The following is a 17,917-nucleotide window of genomic DNA, read 5'->3' on the forward strand; positions in this document are numbered from 1 at the left end:
GCAATCCAATCTGTCCACCTCGCACATGTATATCATGTCCTTTTCATCAAAGTGACTATCGTCAATACTCTTGGGTGGAAAGTTGACGGATAAACGTGCCCACCTTTCCGTCGTAGTCCCTTAACGCTGCCCCGCTACTTTCCTGCCACAGGAGGGCATGTTCAGAGAAATAGTCACGTGATGTCCAGATCTCTATTGGCTGTGCGAATGCCAGTGTTGGTGCCAATGTAGTTAGACCTGAAAAAAACTTGTATCACTCGTCAAAGAAGTGCACACGCTGTGAGTGACAGCAGTGCAAAATTAGTGTGTTTGTTTGTATTTGAATAGAGGAAGAACACACGTTTGTGTTTTTTTATTTTATCAACAAGGTTTTGCACACAAAAAAAGTGCTTGCATTCAGCGATCGATAGCTGCGTGGAGAGAAGCGTGCGGGAAAAAAAACAAGTACATCATTAGCGTTCGTGTTCACTGACCACTCACACATTGGGGCATCTCAAACATACATTGAAAAAACTCATTCAATGGATCAAACAGGAAAAAAAACTACAGGCATGTGATTTTTCCGCTAATTCGCGGAATTCCGCTTTTTTTATCTCCCCCCCAAAAAAAAAATCCGATTTCGTCTCTCTACAGCATTCCGTTTTAGTGTTTCCGCAACTGAAATGAAACCGATCTTGCGATTGGCGGAAGTCTCCGTGTTTACCAATAAGAGCGCTTGTTATAAAGGCATAGGAGTATGCCATTGTTTGTAGACCAATAAACGCGCTTGTTATAAAGGTATAAGAGTATGCCGTTGTTCATTTCGCACACGTTTTTGCCGAGTGTTTAAAGAAAGATGTCCGTGATCGAACGCAAAGATGCTCCGCGAGTTAAGGAAATTGACAAACTCGTAAAAAACAAGTTTCGCTGGGATTGGTTAGAGAAGGATATATCGACAAATGTTGGAAAGAAGACTGTGACGAATTTGTTCAGTGACTTCATTCGGAAGATCGATCGTGCCGGGAAAGCGCTTTGCATTTGGTGCCGTGATACCATTGACTATGGCGGGAGAGGTTTCAAAGCTCTTGAAAGTCACGCAAAGAGCAAAAAACACGTAAAAGAACTCCAGTCAAGAACAACAAATTATTCCATCGCTGGAAGTTTTGGTGCCCAAACGAAAACTCCAAAACTTTATGGCCTCCATCCCTTATTGACATCACAATCGGGAGCGGTAATGGAGAGACGTGATCCACCCCAACAACCTGCACCAGTTGCTGATAGAGTCGTGAATTTTGAGGTAGGTGGTAAACTTTTCAAATTAATCGGAATCAAATTTTCGAAAATATTATAACGTAATAAAAATGGCCTTAACTATTTAACATGGTTAATCCACAAACTCAAATGAATGCTGCATGTTAGCACTTTCAGTTTTCAATATGTTGACTGTCTACAGTATGCAGTTAGTACAGAGATGATCGAAATGATTGTGTTTTTACCAGAGCTTGCTGCATGAGGTATTTTATGTTTTTGTTATGCATTATGTATTAAATTAAGAATGATTGATTAAATGATTTATTGCATGGTAAATATTATTTCCAATGGTTAAAGATAATTTATTATTTTGTAGCTAATTTGCAACGTTTTTTGTTACCATAATAAATACTCTGACATGTGAATGTGCATGCAAGTTTAGACTAAATCCTTTTTTATTTACTTTGGTCGCATGACATTTAGGATTATAATTCAAATAATTATTTAATTGTTTACTGATTATTGTTGAATTTCTTTTATTCTTCAGGCAATGCTGTTGGGAGTGCTGGCCGAAAATTCTCTTCCGTTCACCATGGCCCCAAAGCTCATCACACTGTCAAAGGAACTGGCAAGGGATCCAAAAGCTCTGAATGGACTGTCCATGGATAGAACCAGTGCATCATACAAAATGAAGTATGGCCTTGCTCGCACTATGCTTGATGAGACTTTAACAAACTTAAGATCCTCCCACTTTTCAATGAACATTGACGAGTCCACCAGCAACAATCTACACCGTGTCCTGTGTGTACTCGTCAGCTATTTCTCCCCGTTGACAAAGTCTGTTGTGGTGGAACATTTAGCATCTTTGAGTGTTGTTAAAGTTGACAGCAAATCTCTCTTTGATGAACTCTCAGCCCTCATGACCAAGAACAATATTCCCTGGAGCAATTTGGTGTCTGTGTTGATGGACTCATGTGCAGTGATGCGGGGTTCCAAATCTGGAGTTGAGACGCGTTTGCGAGGGGGACCAGCACCACATCTCCTTGACATAGATGGGGATACCTGCCACCACATCCACAACGCCTCCAAGCATTTTTGCAAGCCATTTGAGTACAAGATTGAAGGACTCCATAATGATCTCTTCAATGATTTCAAGTGGTCAACCGATCTGAAGGAAGCTCTTCAAGAAATTTGCTTTCTTACAGGCATCACCTTCACCATGCCAGAGAGATTTGTCAGCCATCGATGGCTTTCAAACTATGATGTTTCAATGTCCACCTTACGCCTCATGGATGTCTTTACCATCTTCTACCATGCATTTCTTGGCAGAGAAGATAAAGAACTCTATCTCCCCACCATCATGGCCATCTACCACAAGAAGGATATTCCAAGAGAAGTCAAAGCCAAACTCAAAGACATACAATCAGCTTTAGGCAAAAAGCACATGACTGAGGAAGGAAGGAGGAGGAAGCAGAGGATCTATGAGAAGATATTCTTCACAAGATTGGATACGCTTCTCACCCTCAACCTGTACACAGCAGTTCTGCCCTTGCTGAAGAACTATGTGATCACCTTTGAGACGAAAACACCAATGATCCACAAGCTGAACGACAAGCAAGTGGCCTTCTTCAAGAAGTTCTTGTCCTGTTTCCTGAAGCCAGAGTCCATTCAAGGCTGTAAACTGACAGAAATTGAGCTGAACAACAAAGCCAACCAACTCAGAGAAAAGGATATTTTCTATGGTGGTGTCACCAGCAAATTGATGGATTCTTCCAACAAGTCGTCAGTTGTGTTCAAGTTCAAAGCCAAAACCAAGGCAGCATATCTGGCATGTGGACTGTACCTTCAGAAAAAGTTGCCCATGAACAGCAAGCTTCTGAAAGCAGCCTCTGCCATTGACCCACTTGCCAGAGGACGCAGCTTAACTTTAAACCTACTGAAGAAGCTGTCATCGTTGGTCACCAATCTCCTTGATGAGTCAGAGCTGGGGAACTATGATCTCGAGGTGAGAGAATACCAGTTGGACAGTGAGTTGCCAACACCTTTGGACTCAGAGGGGAAGGCAATTGCACTGGATCGTTGGTGGGCTCAAGTCTTTGCTGTTGGAAGATACCCAACCTTGGCCAAGATGGTGAAGGCTCTCATGAGTTGCTTCCATGGGCCTCAAGTAGAGGGGGCTTTCAGTGTCATGGGTGATGTCCTGAACCCCAAAGCATGCAGAATGGACATAGCCACATACAGTTCTATTCAGACTGTGAAATATGCCCTAAGAGCAAGAAAGACCACCTCTGTCAGCCATTTTGGCAGGAAAGACATTCTGATGGATCCTGTGCAGTCCAAACTGTGCCTAAATCTGAGGACATCCTCCAAAAGGTACAGGGAGGAGAAGGATGCAGAAGCAGCTATGTTGTCTGCAAAACGAACAGAACTTGCTGTGAAACAGGACACTCAAATGAGCAAGACTGCCTCAAGAAGAACCATCAAAGCTGCACAGAAGCAGGCTAGAAAGACCCATTCCAAAGCAATGAAGTCTAGGAGGAAGTAGTGTTTGTGTCATGTGAATGGATTGTGCTCAAGAATGAACACTTGTATATTCCTGTAAATATGTTGAATGTTTTAATGAGCAAAAAATAGAAAAACATTATTTATGACATAAATAATTTTTGAATGTGACTGCTTTTGAGTTGACTAAAACTGCAATTTTATATGGGATAGTTCAATATACATTGGAAATTTATGCTGTTGTTTTGTCTATTTCTTTGTCATCTGAGTGCATTGAAAGTACTTAAAATCACGGAAAACCCATGAGCTAAAGGGGGGCTTCGCCCCCCTGGCCCCCCCACCAGGGCGCTGCCCCCAGACCCCCGGCTAAATTTTCAGATAATTTCACTTTGGTCAAATCACATGCCTGAAATTAGTATGTGGAAACATTTTGTAATTCATTTGATCAATTAATTTATTTCTTTTATAATTTAGTTCCCAGATCAATGACCTGTGGCACAGACGCATCAAAATCAGAACAGCTGGGTGTCAACTCAGTGTCTCATTAAAGCTCAGATGACTTTTGAAAAGAAAGTAAAACTGCTATATTGAGTCTGAATATCATTCTTGTTCAGTGTTTTGTTACTTATGGATGTGATGGTTGCTGACCTAATAGCGACTCAGCAGCGTTTGTTCCTGCACTAGCTAGCCAGCCAAAGCTCGTCGCTAGGTAGCTGGTGCGGCGTAAGTAACACAGAGCTTGCCTTGACCCCTAACTGCATGCACATAGGTGGCGGGAGCCTGTCCAGCCCAGCGAAGCTTTTTGGGACTGTCTTAGTGGAGTCACAATTGAAATGCTAACTAATAATCACACAATATTCCGCAATTAATAACGATTAATTGCATTTTTACTACTATTTTCTACCAAGCAAATATTTGCGTTTTAATTTTGACAGCCCTAGTAAAAATATCATCTTGCAGCTGAGCCCGCTAGTGGCCTCGGGCCGCGGGTTTGAGACCACTCGTTTAAATTAATTAATTTCACCCTGTTTTCAACCTCTAAACCTCTTACTAATTACTGATGTATAAACTGAGAAGCCCCTCTAACAACCCATTCTGGGCCCCGTGACCCACTTTTGGCTACCGACCATTAGTTTGTCAATGATTTATATGACAATTTCAATGTTACGGTTTTGTTTCATTACAGGAGCTTCTGACTGAACAAATTCAAATCCTGCAGGGAAAGCTTTCATGTTTAGAAGATGAAATTAGAGCAGCCAGAAAGAAAGATGTAGGAGAGAACATGGGGCCTGTAATTGAGGTAAAGTACTGTATCATGGATTACTCAAACTTGACGTATTTTTAATGCATGATCTTTAGTAATTCATAAAAGTGTTTGCTGAATTTACAAGCTTGTTTAAAACCTATATTTTCAAATTGTCAGAGAGATGAGCTGGAGCGTGAAATTGACCACTTAAAGAATGAGCTGAACAGCACATTCGGCTGCTTGAAGAAGGCTGAGGCCAATGTGGAGGCCAAAATGCTGCAGCTTTCAGCGTATGAGCAAGAAATTGCCCAACAGAAAGAATTTATGGAGCAACAAAACCTGCATATTGAAGAGATTGCTCGGGCCAAGGATCGTATTTTGAAAGAGCTGGAAATAGAAATGTCTGAGCAGAGAGCAGCCCTTCAGAAAGAGATTGATCATCTTAAATTTCAACTCGAGCAGCAGAAAGCTCAACAGGTTAGTGAACTACAGAACCTTATTGCTACTTTACAACAAGAATTGGACATCCTTAAAGAAACTAGTAGAGAGAAGGAATATCTCCTTAATCAGACCAAAGAAAACGTGAAAGTTCTTGAAGCAAAGTTTCATGATCTAGCATCAAGTTTGGTGGAAAAAGATCACCAAATTAACGTTCTCAAAGAAGAAGTTGAGGTTTTTACAAGTGAAACTATGAAAAACAAAAATGAAATCAAAACAAAGGACCAACTGCTAGCCCAACTACGTTTGGAGAATTCTAATCAGCAAGACATTCTCCAGAATACAATCCAGAGTTTGACAGTTGAAGTTGAAAATCTTATGTCATCTATCCAGCGCGCTGAACAGGAAGTTCAACTTAAGCGTGACCTATTGACTGAAACTGAACACGAGAATATCAAGCAGAGGGAAGCGCTCCAGCAACAGATTATAGCCAGTGAGGATGAAGCTTGCAGACTTAGTACAGAGATAGAGGCCAGAAATGAGCAGCTCGTCATATTGCAGAAGGATAGTTCCAAGCAGTCTGAAATCCTCCAAGAAGAGCTTGAGCATCTTAAATTTCAACTCGAGCAGACGGAGCAACAGAAAGATCAGCAGATTAGGGAACTACAGAACCTTAATGTGACTTTGCAGCAAGAATTGGACACCCTTAAGGAAACTAGTAGACAGAAAGAATGCCTCCTTAATCAGACCAAAGAACAGTTGAAAGTTCATGAAACCAAGTTTCATGACATGACATTAAATTTGGTGGATAAAGATCAGCAAATTAACTTCCTCAAAGAAGAAGTTAAAGGTTGTACAATTGAAACTGTGAAAAACAAAAATGACATTGAAACCAAAGACCAACTGCTAGCCCAACTACGTTTGGAGAATTCTAATCAGCAAGACATTCTCCAGAATACAATCCAGACTTTGACAGTTGAAGTTGAAAATCTTTTGTTGTCTGTCCAGCGCGCTGAACAAGAAGTTCAACTTAAGCGTGACCTATTGACTAAAACTGAACTCGAGAATATCAAGCAGAGGGAAGCGCTCCAGCAACAGATTATAGCCAGCGAGGATGAAGCTTGCAGACTTAGTACAGAGATAGAGGCCAGAAATGAGCAGCTTGTCATATTGCAGAAGGATAGTTCCAAGCAGTCTGAAATCCTCCGAGAAGAGCTTGAGCATCTTAAATTTCAACTCGAGCAGACGGAGCAACAGAAAGCTCAGCAGATTAGGGAACTACAGAACCTTAATGTGACTTTGCAGCAAGAATTGGACACCCTTAAGGAAACTAGTAGACAGAAAGAATGCCTCCTTAATCAGACCAAAGAACAGTTGAAAGTTCTTGAAACCAAGTTTCATGACCTGACATTAAATCTGGTGGATAAAGATCAGCAAATTAACTTCCTCAAAGAAGAAGTTAAAGGTTGTACAATTGAAACTGTGAAAAACAAAAATGACATTGAAACCAAAGACCAACTGCTGGCTCAGCTATGTTTGGAGCATTCTAATCAGCAAGACATTCTGCAGAATACAATCCAGTCGTTGACAGTGGAAGTTGAAAATCTTACCTCATCTGTCCAAAGTGCTAAACAGGAAATTCAACTTAAGCATGACCTTAGTAAAGAAATAGAGGCCAGAAATGAGCAACTTGTCATCTTGCAGAAGGACAGTTCCAAGCAGGCTGAAATCCTTCAAGAACAGATTAACCATCTAAAAGGTCAAGTTGAATGTCTGAATAACTCTTTGACAAAGGCTGAGGACCAGGTTCAATTGCTCCAGGATCTACTTGCGAAGCAGGAGCATGAAAGTGCTGGTCAAAAAGACCTTTGGCAGCAGCAACTGACTGTGTCCGAAGAGAGTGTAAGGACCATGAAGGAGCACATCCAGACTAAAGAGGACTATATCACTTCATTAAACGAGCAGTTTTCAGAAAAGTCAGAACTTGTTCACCAAGACATCCAAAGTTTGGAGGAACAAGTGGAAAGCCTCAGTTCATCTTTGAAGAACGCTGAGGAGAATTTGAAATCCAAGGAGAGTCTGTTTGCCAAGCAGCACTCTGAGAGTAATCTGCAAATAGAGACGCTGCAGACGCAAATGGTTTCTTCTCAACAAGAGGTGAGCAAACTGACTTCAAAACTACATGCCAAGGAGGAACAGCTCAGTCTGAGTGTGACTGAGAGCTCCATGCAGTCTGAGAGGAATGATGGTTTGGATAAACAACTGCAGAGCATGAATGATTCTCTCCGGATTGCAAAAGACCAAGTGAAGGCCAAAGAAAATATCATTGCCAATCTGGAGAAAAAGAACACTTTCCACATGGACGCGCTCAAAAAGCAAAACATGGAGCTGGTGGAGGAGGAGGCCAAACAATCCAAGCAGTCTGAACTTCTCCAAGAACAGATTAACCATCTAAAAAGCCAAGTTGAAAGTTTGAATAACTCTTTGACAAAGGCTGAGGACCAGGTTCAATTGCTCCAGGATCTACTTGCGAAGCGGGAGCAAGAAAGTGCTGGTCAAAAAGACATTTTGCTGCAACAACTGACTGTGTCCGAAGAGAGTGTAAGGACCATGAAGGAGCAAATCCAGACTAAAGAGGACTATATCACTTCATTAAACAAGAAGTTTTCAGAAAAGTCAGAACTTGTTCACCAAGACATCCAAAGTTTGGAGGAACAGGTAGAAAGCCTCAGTTCGTCTTTGAAGAACGCTGAGGAGAATTTGAAATCCAAGGAGAGTTTGTTTGCAAAGCAGCACTTGGAGAGTAATCTGCAAATAGAGACGCTGCAGACGCAAATGGTTTCTTCTCAACAAGAGGTGAGCAAACTGACTTCAAAACTACATGCCAAGGAGGAACAGCTCAGTCTGATTGTGACTGAGAGCTCCATGCAGTCTGAGAGAAATGATGGTTTGGATAAACAACTGCAGAACATGAATGATTCTCTCCGGATTGCAAAGGACCAAGTGAAGGCCAAAGAAGATCTCGTTGTCAATCTGGAGAAAAATTACACTTTCCACATGGAGGCGCGCAAAAGGCAAAACATGGAGCTGGTGGAGGAGGCCAAGCAATTCAAGAAGGAAATCCAAACCAAAGAAGACAATTTAGACTTGTTTAAGGTAGAGAGTAGCAAACAATCTGAGGTGCTGAAGAATGAGATTGAGGGTCTCAAGAGCCAAATACAAAGTGTCACTGAATCTCTTCAAACTACAGAAGCACAAGTCCAAGCAAAAGTTAATCTTGTGGCAAACAAAGAAATGGAGATTTCAAAGGAAAGAAACAAGTATCACAGTCTAACGGAATCCTCTTCAGAGGAAGTAACCATGCTGAGGGTCCGCATGCAGGCTCAAGAGCAACAGCTGGCCACACTGAAAGAAGAAGGTTCTTTACAGTCAGATTTGCTATATAAGGAAATCAGACAGCTAAAAGACCAGTTGGCAGTGGCAAATAATTTACTCCGCGGAGCTGAGCAGGCTAAAACAGAGGCTGTGGAACACTACAAAATTCAGGTAGGTGTCATTTCAGGTCTACGTGCACTCATTGGTACCGTTGTCCAGTCACTGACAAGTGCACATATAATGTTGTAGATGGAGAAGGCAGCGAGTCACTACAATAACAAGAAACAGCTTCTCCAAGATAGCCAAGAGGAGGTTGCCAAGCTCAAGCACTCCCTGGAAGAAAGAGACCGCGAGGCGAAGGCCACTGGTATGGAGCTCAAACTGCTTCAGCTGGAATTAGAAAAGGCTCAAAGCCAGGAACAAAACATGTTGAGCAAGCTGACCCGTTTGGAGGCACAGGTTGGTTTTGCCTGTTGTTCAGTGTCATTTGTTGTGCAACTTAAAGCTGAACCATTAATTGAAATCTTGTAGAATGCAATTTTTTTCTCTCTGTGGGTTTACATGGAGCCATGTATTCTGATTACACAGCTGAATGACTTAATGGAAAGAAAATTCTTGATAGAAAAACCTCAATCGGATTGAAAAGGCAGATCCATTCGGATTAACAGGGGTGGCATCTTTTTTTTGCTGATCCGAACTTGCGTAATGTAAACGGTTGAATTGTAATAGCAGTGTTTCCCACAGATCTGTAATCTGCTTGGGTGGGTGGACTCCGGCGGGGGGGGTCTCAGTCCTGTTACTACGTGTCCCCTAGCCTCACGAGCCACAAGTGAGCAACGGCGAACTAACGTTACATGCGGTACATCCTGTCGCGGCACGTTTTTTTTATTTTTAAATATATTTTATTTTTAATCGATTTTCTGGATCTTCTGTGGTGGCCAATTTACTTGGGTGGCCCGCCCAAGTATTAACATGGTGTGGGAAACACTGAATATAGCCAGGCTGCGTCAGGTCTGCGCATTGCTCTGTATTGATGTAAATGCAGTGTGACAAACTAATTTTAAAGAACCGGAACTTGGTTTTTTATATTTTGATCTGTTTTGAATTCATATTTCTAAGTAAACAGTAATGCATTTTCCATGTTATCCTTTTATGTGAAGATGGCCTCTGTTGACCTAAACCCGTGTGCACACAACCGAGTCCCTGGCCATGAAGCAGGCCCATCTGAGTCATGTTGCCTGCAGGTTCCGCGCTCACACTCGCATGTTCACACGAAAGCGGAGCCCAAGAGAGTTATGAGCACGGACAGTCTGGACCAAAGCTCCCTTGAAGACTCGCTGAACAACACAAGGTTGTATTTTGCTAAATAAAAAGTGAACAGAAATGAATCTAAGGAAAAGACGTGACAAAATCATCCATGACAGAAATATGTGAACCTTAATTTAAATGGCATATTTGTCCTCCAATTCTGCAGGAAGCTTTCGGCGCCTGACGAATCAAGCACGCCACTTGTTCGTAGCTCCGAGAGACTGGCAGCCAAACGTCGCGGTCTGAAGGCGGAGTCACTGGAAACTCTTTATTTTACACCGATAAATACAAGATATATCAACAGGTAAATGGCAGTGTTATAAGGACTTAAGCTACGTTCACACTGCAGGTCTTAAAGGGAGAGTGTGTAGACTTTAGTGCCATCTAGTGGTGAACTAGTAGAATACAAGGATCTTCAAAGTTCAAAGCGCACGGTGCCTCAGAGGGACTGCACTTCCCAAGCCTACCACCAATTACTACGTTCGTGAAGTTCCTCTTCATTGGGTACCTGTGCAATAAGATGGCGGTGAAACATTTTCAACCTTCTGTAAGACATGGCGCAACCTATGTAATATAATTAGCGATAGACTACGATTTTATATATATATATATATATATTATTTTATTTTTTTTAATGTCCGTTCATGAAAGGACACATTTTACATTTATATTGAAATTAATAGTTGGTTTCTAAAATGAGTGAGCATTGAATAATTCTATACACCTTTAATGCTCAATTCTAATTTTTGGGGGTGAAATCCGATTTTTCTTTAGTAAGCGTTCGCATTACCTATTCATTGCGACCTCAGTCTGTCTGCTGTAATGAGTCTACAAAGTGACCCGCATGCGCAGAAGAAAATACAACATCACTCACAACGCTGTGTTTGCGGACGTAAATACGTATGGTCCAGCGTGTCAGGGCCACGGACTTTTGTAAGTCCGTCGTCGTGGCTCATATTTTTCCCGTCATGATCTCATATCTACAGAGTAGTGATGCGGGAGGAGGTCGAAATATTTTGTGAAAATGAGGCGAGCCTGTTCGAGTGCCTCCTCTCACGGGGACCCCCCCCCCCCCCCCTAACGATGACATCACGTCATTGCCGCGCGTAATAAATGAGCCGTCTGCATGGCTAAATCACTATTATCACCAGCCCAAATGTCATCTTTATACTTCATGTTTTAAGTGGAATTGAATTAAAGCCAAATATAAAGTTACAACAGCGGTCAAATTTCAAAATTTCGGATACGTATCCGATCTAGGACACACATGAAAGTGACCCAGGTTGGTTATGGAGAAATCGGAATTGAGCCGACTGACATAAAAAAGTCAGATACATGTTGTATTTAGGCAAAAAAATTTGATCTGGGTCGCATTTGCTTGCAGTGTGAACGTAGCCTTAGGAATTCTAGTTTACATAGTGTACATTTGTAATTGTGGTGCAATTACAACTTGTATGGTAACAAACGTAAATATGATATAAGGCATATACGTTTTCTTTGTCTAGAACCACTACAGAAGACAAAACAGAAGTGGATTTCCGCTGTATAAATCCATCATCATCTATCAAAAGACGGAGGACAACACAGGTTATAAACATAACCATGACAAAGGTAAACTTGTTGACATGCTTCTGAACTTTAATATTTGAACAAACTGCATTTCCAGAACTGCGTTTCACTCCTATCAAAGGATATTTTGTTTACAACTGTACCAACAAAATGTTAACAACCGCCTGCAATGAAAAAGTTTCCACAGTGGAATGATATGGTGTCATGCAGCACAAAAAGGCATGCTTGGTTACTAGGGGTGGGAATCTTTGAATGTCTCACGATTGAATTCCGATTTTTGGGTCTGCGATTTGATTCAGAATCGATTTTCGATTAAGAACAATTTTTGATTCAAAATGATTTCATTGACAATGATTTTTGCTTCAATCTATAGATGTGCAATGAATTGTAATGATCTACTCCAGTCTGACTCGCTAATGCTAATTAGCGCGCTACTCGCGGCACTTTTATCACTCAAAAGAACGGCTCCACACTGCAAAAAACTTTTATTGGAATAACTTGTGACGTTTTCCTTTTACTCTCTAATGTGGCTACAACTTAACAGTGTATTAGACCGCGTGGGACCACACTGCCCCTAAGTGGCCAAAGCGGGTACAACATGAACAGCGCTCCAAATAAAAGCACGCACAGACAAAGGCAAGACAGTAAAAAATAATTTAAATAAAATCGATTTTGGGACATTTAAAATCAATTCTGAATCGTACTAAATGAGAATCGTGATTCTTATGTGAATCGATTTTTTTGGCACACCCCTATTGATTACTGTCATAATAATAATAATGCATCAGATTTATATAGCGCTTTTCAGAATCTGTACACTCAGACACGTCACAATAGATGCATTATTAATGCACGCACTCATTTACGCTCTGGCGGCGGTAAACTCCATACGTAGGCCGCATGTGCCCTGGGGCAGACTGACGGAAGCATGGCTGTCAGTGTGTGCCGCCGACCACCACCAAACAGACGCACCAGCAGCCAAACACCAATGTGAGTGGCACTGGCGCCAAGGTGTGTGAAGTGGCCAAGGACATGACAAACAACTGACCCTCCGGTTACTGGACGACCCACTCTACCTCCTGATCCACAGCCGCCACATACATTTTGGCCAAGAAATGTCATTTGCACAAATATTCAATTTACTGTAATTAGGACTTTAGTTTAGGTTAGTCATAGATTGGTTAGAAGAGTTAGGAAGGGGCATTTTTTACTTTGGGTACAAATCTGGTTACGTTGCCGTCGTAGGAATAAAACCCAATGGACAGAGGACACCTATAGACTGTCAAATAAATGATCTAATCTCAGTTAGCATGTTCTTAGAAAGTACTGCAGTCAAACGTTCTTCTTTAAGCTATGTGGTAAACTCTCATTGGACTCCTCTGCAGAAAACTCCAGGCGGCGTTGAAGCTGATGAGACGTTCTACAGCCTGGCTTCAGCTCGCTCGCAGCCCAACCTCGCCGGTGCACGTCCTGTATCCATGGAGCTTTTTGACACACCCGCTAAAATGGCCGGCGCTGCCAACGACCAGCTCATCGGTCTTCCTGGATATCGGCGGAGCACGCTCCATTCTCAGAGTAGGTTTCAACCTAGCCGCAAAACAGTAGAGACGTATGATTTACTGTCTTTTTAATGGCATCTGATCTTTAGATGAGGCTCAAAATGACTATAAAACTCAATTTTCTGTTTTCTAACATGTACAGCCACGAGCACGTTCTGCGTCGGGGCAGAGAACGAGCCAGATGCTGCGTCTGATGACTGGATGAGGATTGCTGAGCTTCAAGCCAGGAACAAAGCCTGCCCTCCTCATCTCAAGAGCAGCTACCATTTAGAGTTTGAGGTTGGTAGAGGAGTGGCTTATCTTGTATAGTAAACACTAGGATACGCATTTTCATATTGTTGCAACCTGTGAACGCTATTGCATATGCGTACATCAGAGTTGAACATGAAAACGGCATGTAGAAAATGATATTAGGAAAATTGTCAGACCTCAAAATGGTAGCGAGGCACACAGTACAGTAATAACGTTTCCGATGCATCCCTGTCAAAATATATAAATGTCATTTTCAAATAAAAAAAGAGTTAAGTCTATTCTTGAATGTACATGAAATATTTCACTGGACTTGGACGCATCAATTATGATGGAGTTCTGCTGTAGTGCAGATCAGAGTGGGCGGCGGCCCCGTCAATGAATTTTGAGTGTCCGGTAATCGTCAAGTCGGGACACCCTTCCATCATCGTCAAGATTTCAAGCTGAACCAAACTGTAATCGTCAATCTGTCATTCGTCAGCAAAATGGGCATTGATGGAATGTGCAGATCTGTTCGTTAGTTTGATTAAAGTTGTTTCCGAGACCACTGTGGGTTTTTCTTTCATTAGCAGAAGGGTAACAACAATTTGGTACACGGGTTAGACCCTGCAAATCCAGTTACATCCAAATGATTAATTGACATAAGTTGCAATGCCAGTTTATGGTATCAATTCAAACCCTTCTCTCACATCAGACTGGCTTCAAGAGCAGCTTGACTTTCACCGACGAGGAAGTCCGTACAGGTGACCCCACAGAGACCATTCGTCGCGCATCTGTCATGCCAGGCCAGCTGCAGGACTCTCTGGCTTCCCATCGCCACTCCCTCGCAGCGGGGCAGTCCAGCGCCACAGCCAGCATCCGTTCTCACCGTTTGTCCTTGATGGCAGACTACCCACCGTCCAAATCAGTCAGCTCTTCTCAGCTGAAATGCACAAAGCGGTCTACGTCAACGTTATCGGTTCCTCAAATGTCACCTGAGGTTAGTCTGTTTGCAATGTAGTCCAATTTAAGGGTTGTTTGAATTTTTCCCCTTTTCAACTGTCGGCAATCATTTTATTTTCTAAAATTGTTATTTTTCAGAAAAAATTGAAGGCCAGCTGCTTCCCCCGCCCGCTCACTCCCAAAAATAAGAGCAGCGGCAGCAGACCGTCCAACTCTCAACTTCATCCTGCCCTCAGTCCAGTAAGTTTGCCAAAAGGTTTTATTTGTGTAATGTTTTAGTTCATGGGTCACTGAGTTCGAATGGTTTGCTCCACTCTGTGACTGTGCGAATAATTGTCTCTCTCTCTCTCTCTCTCTCTCTCTGCGTGTGAAAAAAGAGATTGACCTTGGACCAACACACTGGTGTGGTCCACCTTTTGCCTAACGTCAGCTCGGAATGACTTCAGCTCCCTGAATAGTATAAGGCGGCAGCGGCATAGAAAATGGAAGGATAGATATTCATTTATGGATAGTCACTGGTTAAGCATAGTTATGACTTGGTTACTTAGTAACCAAAAACGACAACAACAGTAACCGGAAACGGCGTAGGTGTGTGACTTGCGGAAGTCCGTGGCAGAAGAAATGGCCTTTGATGAACTCTTTTACTCTTTCTTTGAAACCGTGCAAGTTCAAATCGAGTAATTGTAGGCTGAAATTATGACATTTTTAGGCACACTCAGATGACAGCACATGGCATAGCTTCTTCTTTTTTTTTTTGTAGTCGAAGGCAAAAACAGATTGAATGTACAGCCAGGGGTATTGTACCTCTTTTCTTTCATGTTACACTTCATCGCAGAGAATGTAATTTGGGAGGGGAGAAAAAGGTACGATGGCTATGCGATATGTGACAAGGAGCAAGTATAGTGATCTGGCTGTCCAAGGGCACTAGGGGTGTGAATTGCCTAGTACCTGGCGATTCGATTCGTATCACGATTCATAGGTCACGATTTGATACCGATTAATCCCAATATGAATATATAAATTGATTATTGCGATTTTTTAAATGTATTTTTTGGGAAATAATAGGTGTGAATTGCCTAGTGCCTGGCGATTCGATTCGATTAATCCCGATATGAGTCTATAAATTGATTATTGCGATTTTTTTATTTTTTAACTCAAATATAGAAAGTACTAATCAGTACACTGTAAGATTTGTATGAAAATGTATTTATTTATCTGAAAATTCAGGCTTGTAACTGAGCCACTGCATTTAACAAACAGCTTGCAGTCTGTTTCATGTTTGAACAGCACTGAAATAAAATATTAAGGCTTAATGTTCCATTAATATAACATTCTTCCATTTAATGTGTGAATCCTAACCCTAAGTAAGACGTTTTGTTGAATATTTCCATCAAAAAATTGATGTTTAAAAATCGATTCGGCCCCATATCGAATCGATTCGAGAATTGCGCGCTGTAATATCGCGATATATTGCCGAATCGTCACCGACATCCGACCCCATTTTGCATACGCTACAGTATTAAAATCTGGCACACTCTTCGCTGATCCATGGCTTGTTCATTCAAGTCATTTTATCATTTTACTTCCTCTTCACAGGCGGAACGCAGGCAGTCGATGATGTTCAGCATCGAGAACACACCAAAGAACAGCAGGAGCAGCAACTATCTGAAAAAAGGCCTGAATAAGCTCCGCAACTCCAGCCGGAAGTCGCCGGGCAAAACCTCAAAGACGTCTCCCGTGAATGCCGTGTGCCGCTCTGCGACGAGTCGGGCTGGCAAGGGTGGCAGCTTCAAGTCACCTCAAACTGCAAACAAGTCCGCAAAGTCGCCACGATTGACTGCAAGCGCTCGCAAGGTGAGGGCATGTTCTTGAATGTAGAGGTGGGCAAAGAATTGCTTGCCCACTCACTTCTTTCATCTTTAATCAACATTTACATCAGAATCCTGTAATAGGTGTTTGAATTTTTTCCCAGCAATAAATTGAATTGTTTTCTTCTAAGGTTTGAATTTATACCATTAATCAATTGATATTGCAAATGTTCAGTCATGGTGAAACATAACCCTCTTTACAGAAGAGCGTATGCAACAATCATGAAAATCTCCCTTGAAGAATGACGAGGTCTATAATATAATCAATAGAAATGATTTGCATGGTGCTTTTACTTGCTTGTGGTGTCTTGTGGTTGGCTCACACTTAATGACAAACACTGACGGTGAGGGTGTTTTCACATACGTTATTGGGTGGAAACGCTTCTGCTATGACAGTGCTATTTTTAAATAGTAACTGATTGTATTATGTTTTTCTGTATTTTAATCTTCTTCTTTTTTATCCCACAGATGATGGGGAGGATGTGACGTTTCAACAGTTAAAATAAAGATTTATGCACTTTTATTATAATTTTTTACCATGACCTTATTTTAATGTTTTCATCAATCTCACTGCCTTTACATATTAAAATATTTTAAAATGACAAATTGTGCCATTTATACATTTGATTTCCAGCAAATACTCAATACAAAGGGCTTTTTCATTTAGAAATCACGGGCAACATCACGGGCCTCCAAATCCTTACATTTGAACCCATTGACTTTGACAGTACGTTACCTGAAAGCAGCACCAGTTGCATGCTATAAATAACTGTAAAGCTTTTCAACATTCTCGACACATCCATGGGTTCAGCAAACGTAAAATATTAAAGCAATCACCAAAGTATTTTGGATTTTAATGGGCATTGAGCTTTTTCCTCCCCATAGACATTCACTTTGGAGAAAAAGCTTAACGTGGCTTAATGTTAAAAAAAAATACCACCAATTGCCACCAACATTCACATGCACATCTGTACTTATGCCCAAGTCAGTGTCTGAAAGTATCAAAACAATCGTCTCAATATTTTGGAATTTAAATAAGCATTTTCCTCATTAAGCAACATTAAGATTAAGAGTGCACAATGCAACAAGATGGTAATGTCCATAAAATGTCAGATATTGGAGCGATCGTTTTGATATTTTCACACATTGATGGTGTGCATAGGTAGAGATGTGCATATATTTTTAATTAAAAGAGCTCAGTATTGTTCATTCGGTAATGTCATCATCATTGCTCTCTTTTTTTATTTTAGTTTTATTTTGTTGAATTATTATTTTGAATGTGTGAGTTTGTGTGTATTCGTTAGGTCACCAAAAACCTGTTAAAAAAAAAATCCCATACCGTTCACCTAAACCGAACACTGCCGTCAGGAGACCCGAGGAAGGACCAAAGAAAAGAAAGGAAAGTGAAATCCAGCACCGACCAGACACCACCCACCGGGCCGCCAACCAGAGTTCTTCACCAACTCCAGAAACATCTAAATTCCAACAAATCAGGGAGACCAAAGGAGAGACTGAGGAAAGGAAGGAAGGACAGATGAATCAGAGTGAGATCCACAGACACCAGCTTCCACCTATTCAATGACCTGAGGAAGAAGCAGCGCAACACCTCAGGGCGCCAAAGGACGACCACG

The 17,917-nt window shown here is 41.5% G+C and overlaps 2 protein-coding genes across 3 annotated transcripts in view; both read left to right on the forward strand.

Annotated features, from left to right (window-relative positions):
* numa1 (nuclear mitotic apparatus protein 1) overlaps positions 1-17,278 on the forward strand; it is a 25,927-nt gene extending 8,649 nt beyond the window's left edge. For both annotated transcript variants that reach the window (XM_086080219.1, XM_086080220.1), the window contains exons 13-24: positions 4,919-5,032; positions 5,156-8,962; positions 9,041-9,250; positions 9,952-10,142; positions 10,266-10,403; positions 11,605-11,710; positions 13,054-13,243; positions 13,370-13,506; positions 14,171-14,455; positions 14,557-14,658; positions 16,015-16,272; positions 16,755-17,278. In XM_086080219.1, coding sequence (XP_085936345.1) covers positions 4,919-5,032; positions 5,156-8,962; positions 9,041-9,250; positions 9,952-10,142; positions 10,266-10,403; positions 11,605-11,710; positions 13,054-13,243; positions 13,370-13,506; positions 14,171-14,455; positions 14,557-14,658; positions 16,015-16,272; positions 16,755-16,772 — 5,556 coding nt within the window. In that variant the 3' untranslated portion in view covers positions 16,773-17,278. The remainder of the gene's footprint in view (positions 1-4,918; positions 5,033-5,155; positions 8,963-9,040; positions 9,251-9,951; positions 10,143-10,265; positions 10,404-11,604; positions 11,711-13,053; positions 13,244-13,369; positions 13,507-14,170; positions 14,456-14,556; positions 14,659-16,014; positions 16,273-16,754) is intronic.
* On the forward strand, positions 548-3,967 carry LOC147170794 (uncharacterized). Its single transcript, XM_086079745.1, has 2 exons — positions 548-1,276; positions 1,778-3,967. The coding sequence occupies exons 1-2, from the start codon at positions 836-838 to the stop codon at positions 3,773-3,775; spliced, it is 2,439 nt and encodes an 812-aa protein (XP_085935871.1). The 5' UTR covers positions 548-835; the 3' UTR covers positions 3,776-3,967.
* Positions 17,279-17,917: the final 639 nt, after the last annotated feature.

The sequence above is a fragment of the Leptonotus elevatus genome, chromosome 7 (genome assembly GCF_054856555.1).
Source record: "Leptonotus elevatus isolate MCC_2025b chromosome 7, RoL_Lele_1.0, whole genome shotgun sequence".
NCBI lineage: Eukaryota > Metazoa > Chordata > Actinopteri > Syngnathiformes > Syngnathidae > Leptonotus > Leptonotus elevatus.